The sequence below is a fragment of the Pygoscelis adeliae genome, unplaced genomic scaffold (assembly GCF_000699105.1).
Source record: "Pygoscelis adeliae isolate BGI_AS28 unplaced genomic scaffold, ASM69910v1 Scaffold548, whole genome shotgun sequence".
In the NCBI taxonomy this organism is placed as follows: Eukaryota; Metazoa; Chordata; class Aves; order Sphenisciformes; family Spheniscidae; genus Pygoscelis; species Pygoscelis adeliae.
In genome coordinates this window covers 285,765-297,772 of record NW_008825427.1, presented here as the reverse complement: position 1 = coordinate 297,772, position 12,008 = coordinate 285,765, and the positions used below count along the sequence as shown (strand labels likewise).

The window sequence follows — 12,008 nt, the reverse complement described above, 5'->3', positions numbered from 1 at the left end:
AGCTGGAAAGCCTTGGGAGAAGCCGATATTGAGAAGATGAAGCTGTTTAGAATTGAGTAACTTGGAGGAAGCAAGACCAGGAGTGGGAACACGTGAGGACTGGCTTCTGTATCGTTGTTACTGGCCTGGAGTTGGCTGGAGTTGAGTTACAAGGAGCTGAACTTGGAATAATTTTCAGTGTAATTGGGGGAGGTACTGGCAGCCTACAGGAAAGCGTTTAAACTGCGTTATGCCCTTGTGCACGAAGGAGGTAGAGCATGTTAAAAATATAAAAGAAAGTGAGGAGACGGAGGAGCTACGGGTTGCCAGAAGAAAATTTAGGTTGTAGATAGCATCTCAAATGGATACACAGTTTTGGAGCTCAAGGGACGGTCTTTGAAGCTCGAGCTTTGTATAGTCTTGACAGCATAAAATGTAAAGAAATAAGAAGGCCTTACCTGCATGAAGAAATCTGTTTGGGGCAGAGTTGGTTCAGGAATGGGCAGAATGCTGGTCCAAATGTCTAACGGGTAACTTACCAGGAATGCTGTCATTTTAGCAAACGATAGCTTTTTAAATAGAGAGTGGAAAACAAATGTTATTGTTGAGATTAGTGACATAAATTTCTGACTATGGTAGAAGAGATTTGTCACCAAGCAGGTACTGAAATAACAGAAGAGGGTAGCGTTTCAGTGCTTTAGTTTCAGTGAGTTTCAAAAACGTTTAAAAAGCGTTGCTTACAGAAGATAACTTTAGCACAGTTGCTTGTATGTTTATTCAGTCTAAATTAAATGAAAGATTAAATAAAAAGTTGGAAGGTAGAAGGTGGCTCTTAAATATCAGAGCAGCGAAATTGTGGTTAGGATTAACACGGACAGAAAGATATTCATGGATCTTACTCATTTGCTGAAGCGATGGTAGGATGTCATGCCTGTGAGAGCAGAGGACTGGATGTTGTGATCTGAAAGCCCCTTTGAGTCCAGTGTTTCTAACTAAGACAGTTTCAGTTGTGAGTTTCTGTTCATTTGTCTGTGATTAAAAACTTCCAAGCTTCTAAAAACTGAGAGAAGACCAGGAGGGACGAGAGTTAATAAATGGACTCTTTTTAACTGGATTTTTTTTCTTTAAAAACAAACATCCAAACAAAAAAACCCCCGCAAGAGTTCATATATATACTTTTAGGAGCTAGATAATCCTTTGGATTTTGGGGGGTTTGTTTTGTTCTTATAATCTCTTTTTTTTTTCTGGGTTTTTTGAAATGTTTTTTCTTCTTGCTTCTGCTTTGTGCAAGACACTCTCCACCCGCACAAGGATAGCTGATTGCTTTGTGCTTTTTATTCTCCAGTGTGTATAAACAAACTGAAAGTATTATTACCATGGTAATAAGGAAAAGTATGGCTAATATAGCATAATTGGATTAGAAATGATTTAGCTATTGATCTCTGATGTGGATCCTCAGGCACATTGCAGCAGCAGGTAAAATAGTTTGTCCTAAGTGCCGCCTCGAAGTGCACTTCTGTCCCACTTCTGTCTGATGTGCATCTGGATGAGAAGGTATTTCACGCTGGTATGGACACTTCATAAATAGATGTACGACACTCAGAATAACCCATTATGTGCGCAATAAAAACATACCTAAGGATATCACGTCAGTTTATTAACTCTAAGGAATAAATGCACAAACCAATAAGTAAATTTTAGTTATTTCTGAGACTGGTCTGGGATGAATAGCTATAAATAGGAAATGCCTTTTCTGCAGTATGTCAAATGGCGACACCAGTGCTAATAGCATGGTGTTGACTGGCTTAGTAAAGAGCTTGTTGCTAAGTTGTTCTTTTTGGGGGGGTAGAGGGAGGTTTGTTGGTTTTGGGTTTTTTTGTTTTTTTAAATCTTACAAGGCTTGTGAAAGATCCTGTAGAAAGCTTTGTATCACCTGAAATACTCTTTTGATTTTCTTACTGCAGGTCCTGTCTGGTTGTGGTGTCTACGATGGCACAGAAATCCATGAGGCCTCAGCGTAAGTTGCTTTATGAAACTGTAGGCTCCAAAAAAGTCTCCTTTACATTACAGCAGTCTGTTGAATTCAGTTTTGCTCTCTCTGGCCATCAAAATTGCCCTAAAAGATGTATGATGAAGCTTCACAGTTTTCTCACAGCATAATTGGGAGCTCAGGACGCGTTCTTGCAGTAGTCGGTGACTGTCCAAAGGCGCAGCACAATGCATGCGATGCCAGAGCAGTGAGTTTGAGAGACACTGTCTTTCCTTCAGAAACAGAAATTCAGAGTTCCAGAATCAGTCCCAAGAGAGTTAAGTAGAGACTTCATTTCATAATCACTTTGAGTTTCTGTTCCTGGGGCTAAATCTAACACTAGAATTGTTAATACTCAAGTTGAATTATTAACTCTTGGTATTCGTTGCTAAGAGATGTTTCACCTAGACCTGGATTAAATGTACACATAGGTATGTTAATTGTGGGACTCTTCAGTAACACCTGGGGGCTTGCAATGAGAAAGGAAGTTTTTATTGTTCCTGGTTGCCTGCGTAAGAGCACTGAACGAAGAAACTTGTCTCTAGCTTACCTGACCCTGCCTCCAAAGTGACTTTCTGTTCTGCTTTGCACTTTGGTGTTACATACAGGGATTTTGCAGCTACATGCTCAGCATGCTTTGGTAGGATGTGTGTTTTTCCTCTTCTTTCAAAATCAGGTGGTGGAATATTTGTAGCAAGACTTGGGGGCCAGATAAAGCCTTTCTTCTAAGGTTTTCAGCATGTTTTACCTCCATTTTTGTAGCATACTGGTACACCTTAGTCGTGGGGGAGCTGAGGTTCAGATGTATGCTCCAGATGTTCCTCAGATGCATGTCATTGACCACAGTAAAGGGCAACCAGCTGAAGCTGAGTCAAGGTAAAGTCTGTGTTTGCTGTGTTTTCCGTGACTGCCGAGTCTCAGTCGCTTAGGCATTCTTCAGACATAGCAGCCTGTAACTGCGCTTGTAGCACTTTACTGACTGGCTTTAGTAGCTTTATGGTAGCTGGTATTTTGATTGGAGAGAAAATATTAAGAGTTTTCTAGGCTTGATTATATAGTCTCTTAATGCCTGTGTTTCCCAGTAGTAGTATTTCGGAAGCATCGATAGCTTCAGTTTTTGAGTACCACTGTTCTTGCTTCCTTCCTTCCTCCCCCTCCTCTTCCTCTGCCAAAACTTTCTTTATGCTCTTCTGTGTGCAAATGCTTAATTCATCTCATTGTTTTATTTCTGGTTCTTCAAGGAACGTTTTAGTGGAATCTGCAAGGATTGCTCGTGGTAAAATTGCAAGCCTGGCTAAGCTTACTACAGCAGACCATGATGCTGTGATATTCCCTGGTGGATTTGGAGCTGCTAAAAACTTGTGAGTGCCAACTAAGCATTAGACTCCTCAACTAAATATTCATGATCAACTATTCATAATCAACTATGATTCACACAATAAAATCAGGAAGCAATAAATGGCCTTATTTACTACATATGTAACCACTACTTAATAAGGAAAACTCCTTTCAAAGTGTTGGAATTAAGTTGTGCTGTTCATGATAGTTTCCAGTTATAATTCTTACTGGCATTGTCATATTTTAAATTTTCCAAACAATGTTGGTGAGAATTCTGGAGATAATGCACAAGAAGTCCTTTTTCCCTCACCCTTGTGGTGATTCTTTTTGGGCCTGACTGAGGGAAGTGAAGGTGAAACTTCAATAGTTTCAGGTGTTCCTGGTGTTATTATTCTGTTTCTTCATGTCTGCCTACCAGAAATTCCCCTCTTGCATTAGTAACAATAAAACGACAGCTAGCTCAAAAAAAAAAAAAAAGAGGGGAAAAAAAAAAGTGTTAGCCATGTGGAATACTGATTATCTTGTTACTGACCTGCCATCTTGTTGGCTTTGAGAAACCTGAATGTTATTTCCCTTTTCTTATGTATTTTTCTTCTTTGAAAACATTGTTGTTCCACTTCTTAGTAATCCTAGAAAGCTGATAATTCTTCTTTCTAGATGTTTATATCAAGTAAGGAACTTTCTGACATACCAAAGCCTTAGAAGTGAATCATTTTGGCTAAAGCATTGATGGTCAACTACAGGCGTTTTGAACCACCTTTTAGAAGCTATTAAGTTTGTGATGACCCTTGAGAGCCAGTCTCAGGGCAGTTAGGCATCTCTTGTGGGTTTATACTGAGGTATGTATAAAGTTTCTTGTTGTGGCAGATCTACCTTTGCTGTTGATGGGAAAGATTGCAAGGTGAACAGAGAAGTTGAACGTGTCTTGAAAGACTTCCACAAAGCAGGCAAACCTATTGGGTACGTATGTTAGTTGGAGGGGCATTTCATAGAATCATAGAATGGTTTGGGTTGGAAGGGACCTTAAAGATCATCTAGTTCCAACCCCCCTGCTGTGGGCAGGGACGCCACCTACTAGACCAGGTTGCTCAAAGCCCCGTCCAACCTGACCTTGAACTTTGATAGTGTGAGCATGGAGACAAAGTATGTTTTGTGGAAATGTGCAGCTGTTACTGTTGGAACTAGAAAAAGCATCTTCTGTTTTGTATCAGTTGTAGCTTATTTTTTTAAATGTGTTTTTCAAGATGCGTGTGTGTGTAGGCGTTTGTCAAAGAAGAGACTAAGAAAATGCTGAGTGGAAGTTGCCTTGTGTACAGACCATGTCCTTTGTAAGACCATGTCCATTTGAATCCTTTCAATGATGACCAAGTTTCGAAAGAGTGCTGTTGTAGAATCGCTCTTATAATTCCTTTTGTTGCAGTCTTTGCTGCATTTCACCAGTGTTGGCAGCAAAGGTTCTCTCTGGTGCTGAAGTAACTGTGGGCCATGAAGAAGAGGAAGGTGGCAAGTGGCCTTATGCCGGGACTGCAGGAGCCATTAAAGAACTGGGAGGAAAGCATTGTGTGAAAGAAGTAACTATATCCTTTCCTGTTAATTTTCATGTTGAGAGACAGGTTAGTAGTGTGTCGTTACAGTAATGAATGCATGCAGGACCTATGCTTTCCCACTTACAGTTTAGCGGGAATATACAGTGTATAGCAGATGGCATGTAATGCAGCGCATGATTAGAAAACGTTGTTTTCCGTACACAGCTGTGGAGTTAGAAGTCCTTCTCAGTCGCTGCTTTAGAACTCCCTTGGACACCCGGTAATGCAGTAAATGCTGAGTGAACTTGCACATGAAACTGGCATGAGTTACATTTGGTCAGTTCTCTTTGAGATTTTTTTTTTCTTTTCCTGAAGGCTAATGCTGTAATCAAACTGTGCTCAGAGACATGTTATTACAGTCAGTAAGTTTCATAGTTTTTCTTGTGTTCCTGAGTTCCCACAGATTGCTCTTGCAGTGTTTGTATTTCTGGAAAAATAGCTTCTAGTATCTTGGATTATAGGTTGCAGCTGTCTGCAGCTGGATGGTATAATATATTTGGCGGTGCTTTTTTATGGGATAGTGGAGTTGTGAGGTTTTGTCAATGATGGTTTATTTTGCAGACAGCATCTGCAAGTGAGATACAGGCTGTGTTTTCCTTAACTCCCTTTTACGAAGCTCACGTGGATACAAAAAACAAGGTGGTGACTACCCCAGCATTTATGTGTGAAGCAGAATTACATAATATCTTCGATGGCATTGGGGCCATGGTAAAGAATGTGCTAAAATTAACTGGCAAATAAAAAAAAAAATCAGAAATGTTTAAATTTAGGGTGTAGTATCAAGCATAGTATGGACCAATGGAAGCATTTTCACCTGCTTGTCCTGTTCACACTCTAGTGAACGCTGATGCGGAGCTGATTGATTCCCTGCTGCAGGGTTTTCCATGCCCTTTCTGAGAGAGGGGCCTGCAGAAGGGCTTACAGAGTACAAGCAGTCTGGCCTGAGACACAGAGCATTTTCTTGAGCTTTTTCAGCTGGAGAGAGCTGTGCGGACGTATTCTGAAACCAGTCCTCCCCACGCACCAGTGTGACATCGTTTCTGTGGGGACGAAAAGAGACTAAAGGCCCTTTCAGAAGCTGAGGGCAGATACGTTGTAGGGACATAGCAGATACAGCGGCAGCGTATCTAGCAGACGAAGAATGTGAGTAGAGAGGAATTAGTGCGTGGTTTCAGGTTTATGTGCTCAGGCCTGTATCTGTGAACTAAAAGCCAGGATCAGTTGTCAAGGGAATAGACATCTTCCACATGTTAATTTTAGCTTGGTATTAATTAGAAGATTAATGTTTTGGTTTTCCATTTCAAAGAATCCTGTTTTCACAAAGAAGCCATTCTGAATATCAATCAGCAGCAGGATACATCTTAACTGTCACAACACTAGCACTTCAAAAAATTCATCCATTGGCCCATTATAGCTAAAAAGGTCTTGAAATGAAGGAGAAAATATCCGCTGATGTGACGCACAATTTTTAAGGATAATACCCATGTTAAAATAGTTGCATGACTAGCAGTGGATGGAAAAAAATAATCTCAAATTATCCTTACTTTCCCTGCTTTAGGGCAATAAAGCTTTCTCCAAAGAAATATTATTCAGTGTCTGGAATAATGATGTATAAATAAATAAATTTCTGTCTTTATCTCATCCTTGTCCCTTCACTTTTGTTTGACAGCTGCCTCTGATAACTTACGCTGCTTGATATATTCTAGCAGTTTTTCTCCTTTTCAGTTCTCTTTATGCCTGAGACATTTTTTCCGTACAGAATCCAGCAGAGTCTCGTTCCCCCCCTTCCAAGTTATTCGTCACCTTTCTATTCATCAGGAAGCAACATTTCTCAAATTAAAACAAACAAACAAACAAAATGACACTCCTTACCTTGTATTAAAGTTCCTTTTACATGACAGACGTGCTGAAGGGAACCTGTATTTTTAAGGGAGAATTGTGTGTTTCATAAATGAAATCTACAAGCCTTTGATTGGGTTGGAGTATGGCAAATACTGTCTGTGGCTGAAGACTTGCTAGGGATGTGGAATTAATTTTTTTTATTGGGGGGAGCAAAGAGGAGGAATGAAGCTCGAATATGAGTGGTGGGCACGCTCATCTTGCTCAGTCAGTGTTCACGGATTAAGTGTTTTTGCTTCTGGAGCCTCTTAGCATGTGATTTTTGTCACTAAAAGTCACGTTAGGATTTAGAAGATCTGAATTTGTACTTCAAAGATGGCACTGTTTTCTTGGAGGATTTCATAGAGGTCTCTTGTGCAGGTCACAAACTCCAGTGTGGGTGAAGAAACCATGCACAGAAACCAAGTCATCATGGTAGCAGGCACGGTTCATAAAGTGGATTTTGGACATACTCTGAAACTTTTTTGCTTGTGCATCAAATTCTTCAGGAAATTTTCAGTATCAAGGTGGTAAGAAAGATAACTTAAAATACTGTCACTGTGTAATTCAGTGCAGATAAAGCCTTTCCTCCATAACCTTTGCTTGTACATAAGTGGATGTTTTTAATATCAATTTTATACACAAAGGTTTAGCAGAGTACGGGAGGTCATTATTCATATAAAATGTAGTGACATTTTAAAATGTGTGTGTTTCCTACATCTGCAAGTTAAAAGAAATTTGGTCACATAAGAAAGTATCACAAAACAGAGACGGTACTGAAATTCTCGGAGCAGAGGGAGAACAGAGCTGCCTGTGTCACCGGTACCTTCCTCTGCTAGAAGAGTGAGCTAAATTGAGCTCAACTCTTCCCGTTGGGGACTGCGAGTTAAATCTTTCCATTAGCTCCCCTCACCACAGCAGACTGTGTATATGTATTTAGGGTTTCTCATATCTGCAGTTCCTAGTAAGTGCAGCTGTGGTGGCATAAAGCTGTCTTCGATTCTGAATCTCAGATTCAGGTGTCCTGAGAAAAAGATGATTTTTGGAAGAAATTGCTGTTGTTACGCAGTGACCAGCTGTTGCAAATTGGTTGGTAGATCATCCAGATGTTGCCTCTTTTTACAGTCCTCTGACATTCTTTTTTGAATCCAGATACCCAAATAATGAGGACTACTAATAATCTACTGTGTACCTTTCTGAGCAGATGCAGTGGTGGTCATGTGGATCCCTGACCTGGTGGCTTCCAGGTTGGATTATCGCAGTAGCACATGCTTAGAATCAAGTATGCAAACTGAAAAGCTCACCTGATCTGACAAAACATCTCATCTGCTAAATAACAGCAATGCTCTAAAATGATGGTCTCAGTATCAGTGACAGTTTGAGGGCTAGGGCTGTGAGTTGTAACGAGGGTAACTAAGGAACCAGCTCCTCCTCAGTGCCTGAAACGTTTTTCAAGGTAGTTAACAAAAAGCGAGCTACCCATACAGTGCTGGAAGGTTGGGCATTCAGTGGGGATGGGACAAACAGATATGTACCGGGGAAATCAAAGACAAAATTTTATTTTCAGAAATAATCACATTTTAGAGCATCTTTTTACCCGTCTTTTTTCCCATCATTCAGAGAACACTTTTTAAGGGAGAAAGAATCATGCACCAGAATTGCCTTTCATTTTTTTATTCTTTCTAATTTCACAGTAATGTGCTGAGTACAAACCTTTGCTACACACATTTTAAAATATTTTTTTTATTAATAGAAGATCTCTTAACTTTGGTGGAAGATGTAAGATTGTCATCTTGGCTTTCAGCCAGTGTAAATTTGGAGGGAAATTCCATGTGTGTTTAGAGATTAATAGTGACATTTTTCTGCCAAGCTGGGTTTTTCCTTCTCTTCCATAGGGCTGTTGGGAGCTGCTGAGGGGTTTGCTAGTTTCAGCCAAGTGGGTGGAAGTTTATGATTAATATGTTTTGTCAAACGCTATCAGAAATAAGAAGTGAAAGAATGTGTGTTCTTCAAGCCTCCACAAGGAGGCATGCAATATCTGGCTTATGGATCCTGCCATTTTTCATCCTCAGAAAGCATTTAAAAACTTTGTCCTACTGAAAGGGAGTGAAAATAAACGCCCTTCCTGCTTGTGCTGGTTTTCTAGTGATGTGATGGGTTTAACTTGTGGGGTGTGGGGAGGAGTTGTTACCCCTCAGTTGTGTTTCTGCCTGCCCCATTTTGCCCTCGTTGATGCTCACACACAAAAACCGTTTTATGAAATGTTTCTCTGCGGATTGTTGCAGTGTTCACAGATTTGACAGCGGTGCTTTTTTCTTCTAGAAGCAGAAACGAGAGTTAGGGATTGAGATGCGCTTTTTGTTTTCACCCTTCGGTTTGTGGCTACAGTGGAGACACGTTTTGGATGAATGAGATGCCGGCAGGGGGCACTTTGTGAACAATGTTCTGTGCAGGTTTTCACTTACCCAGGCACAATATATTCCAGCTGTTGTTTTCTGTATGACATTTTTGTGTTGACATGTTGGACGCATGGAGGGAATCAAACAAATACTGCTTCCTACTTGTTTAACAAAAATAAATAGGAAGTCCAGTTCCATCGCAATGAATGCATTTGTCCCGCTGTCTTGTTAAGATTTGTTTCTTCAACACAGTGACTTATTTATCTCCCTGAAAGTATAGTATCAAACATGCTTACGTTAAGCTCTGAAGCCTTCCTGTGGTAAAATTATCAGTGAAGAATGAGGAAAAGTTTAGTATAAAGTCATAAAAGTACACAATGGGGGTTTTTTTGTTGTTTGTTTTGGTTTTGTTTGTTTGTTTTTTCCTTTTTTAAATGATAGTGCTATTACAGCCAAGGTGACCTAAAACCAAGGTTTGTAGGGAGGGACTTTTATCAGGCCAACAAATACTCCTGGAGGGAAACAAGGAAAACTCTTTTTTTTTTCAGGGTTTTGGGTTTTAAAAAGCCAGCAATATCTTATATGTGTGTGTATACATATATAGCTTTTTATTTTTTTCAGAGTAGGACCTTAGATAATCCTTCATCTGCAAATAATTGAGAGTTGCCTGCGTTCCAGGGCTTGAGTCTTTTGTTCGAGCTGTTTTTCTTCTTCCTGTGGCCTGCAGTGGCTGAGGGGAAGCTTGCTCGTTGTATGGGTCAGACTTAGCTCTCAGAAGAATTAAGGAACTGGTATTTGGTTATCTTTCTCAAGGTGATTTCAGTGGTGGTCAGATTCTCTGCAGAAAGAGATAGAGAGGGGAAGAGAAGGGACTAAACCTGGACAATCCCAGAAGTTGAAACAGAAGTTGCAACGAGGATTGCATTACCCATAGCAACATGATTTCCTGCTGCATATTTAAAAATAATCACTTTCCACGCTTATGTTCAGTATTCTTCAGTACCCTTTGTTCAACTGCTGAGTATCATGCTATGTGAACGACTGCCCTCAGACTTAGCTGAAATAACGGTGAAAATTCTGCATCAAATGTATTACATTCATTTCTTGCTGATGATCTGTATGGGCCATTTCTCCCACATCATATGGAACTGAAAGGAGCTTGGCGAAAAGCATTAACCAGTTAAACTGACCTCACTGTAAACTTAGATGAACTACAAGATGAGGAAACTAACTCCTTTTTGTCTCTTACCAGTGTCACTGTCAAACATGAAAAAATGAACTTGCTTTTACAGCCATTCTTTTGCAAGAATAGTGTACAAGGATCTCTTAAGAATTTCTTTAATGTAGCAGATGCTCTTGCTATATGAAATAGGTAGGTCTGGGCCACCAAGGTACTACAAGTGAGAGAAGTGGAGATTCCTCCTTCTTAAATGTGTGAACTGTTTTTGTGCTGCTTCATTTTCAAAGCTATCCCTCTCGTTCGCAATGAAACTCTGGAAAACACAAGAAGTGTGTGCTGCTCATCTTCTGCACGTTGAGTGAACTTTAAGACAGATGCTTGCTGTGTCATCACCCAGGCAAGGAAGGACAAATCAAGGTCTGCTAGTCATTCAAACCTTCGCTTGCAGTCTCCCCGGAAATCGGAATGGCGGTCATATATTACTACTGGGAATGGCATTAAGTACAGCTCTGGGAAAATATAATAAACAGGGACATTTAAACATCCCAAATGCTGCTGCAAATCTGAGTCATAAAAAAGTAGGGTTGTAAGCAACATTTAGAGGTCATCCAGTCGTCTTCCTCACACCCTTCATTCTTCCTACCTTCATCTGCTCATGTGCTTACTGTGATTCATGCCAGTTTGCACAGGCAGGGAGAATCACTTCAGCCAGCACAGTGCCTGCTCTTAAATGTACGACTGGGCTGTCCGTCTCTGCAGCAGTGAGGCTCAGTTCTAGCCCTGCATGCCCGCATAAAGGTATTTAAGTAATTACTCATTTGCTTGCCCAAGAAATGCAGCTAGCAGTAGTCACACAGCTTGCACTTGTGAGTGGAGGTGCTCATGTTGTTCGTGTGCCTCAAAACCTTTTGAAAAGTGGAGGGCTGCTTAAGTGGCTGTTAGATTTTAGAAGTCATACGGTCCTTGAGACGAGAGCAAGCAGTTCAGACTTTTGGGACCAACAGACCTGTACAGATGCCACCTGTTGGACTTTCTGATTGCACAGGGTGCCTAGCTGACTGTAGGAACAACTGGAATACAAATAAAGAACTCTAAGAGACCAAGCGATTGCTCTCATCAGGGGTTTTTTGCGGGGGTAGAGTTTTATTTTTAATCAACTTCTGTTTTGAAAAATACACGGAATCTGAGACAAACATTTGGAGGGTAGGACACAAAAAGACAATCACAGTATGCACAATTCTTACATTCAAATCTTTCTGTGAAGTGGGACCCCAGCCGTTACGCTAAGCTGCTCTGTACCCAAGGTAGCCTAAGTACCAACCGAGCTCCGCTGCAGCAGCAGCACCGGCTGTGCATGGGATTTTGTCTCTCTCCCACCGTGGGGAAAGGGCCCTTTGTTAAGAAGGTCAAAGGTAACTATCCCTTTACCTCAATGGATACCATTTTAAGCTCTATTTTATTCTATTCCCTTCCTTGCAAAAACAATCCTGTCTTTCCTTTGGAAAGAGCGTGGAACCGTTCCAAATCAAAACGACTTTATGTGTGTCCTTATGAGTCACTTCCCGCTGCTTGAGGGCTCAGCCACAAGAAGTGAGTTGCATTAACCGATCTTCACCAGA

At 40.7% G+C, this 12,008-nt stretch overlaps 1 protein-coding gene across 1 annotated transcript in view; it reads left to right on the top strand.

Moving 5' to 3' along the window:
* The window catches only part of LOC103922508 (chromosome unknown open reading frame, human C21orf33), an 8,619-nt gene extending 2,046 nt beyond the window's left edge, over window positions 1–6,573 (top strand). Inside the window, exons 2-8 of the mRNA XM_009330646.1 lie at window positions 58–92; window positions 1,944–1,996; window positions 2,771–2,884; window positions 3,250–3,369; window positions 4,214–4,306; window positions 4,767–4,923; window positions 5,545–6,573. Coding sequence (XP_009328921.1) covers window positions 58–92; window positions 1,944–1,996; window positions 2,771–2,884; window positions 3,250–3,369; window positions 4,214–4,306; window positions 4,767–4,923; window positions 5,545–5,673 — 701 coding nt within the window. The 3' untranslated portion in view covers window positions 5,674–6,573. The remainder of the gene's footprint in view (window positions 1–57; window positions 93–1,943; window positions 1,997–2,770; window positions 2,885–3,249; window positions 3,370–4,213; window positions 4,307–4,766; window positions 4,924–5,544) is intronic.
* Window positions 6,574–12,008: the final 5,435 nt, after the last annotated feature.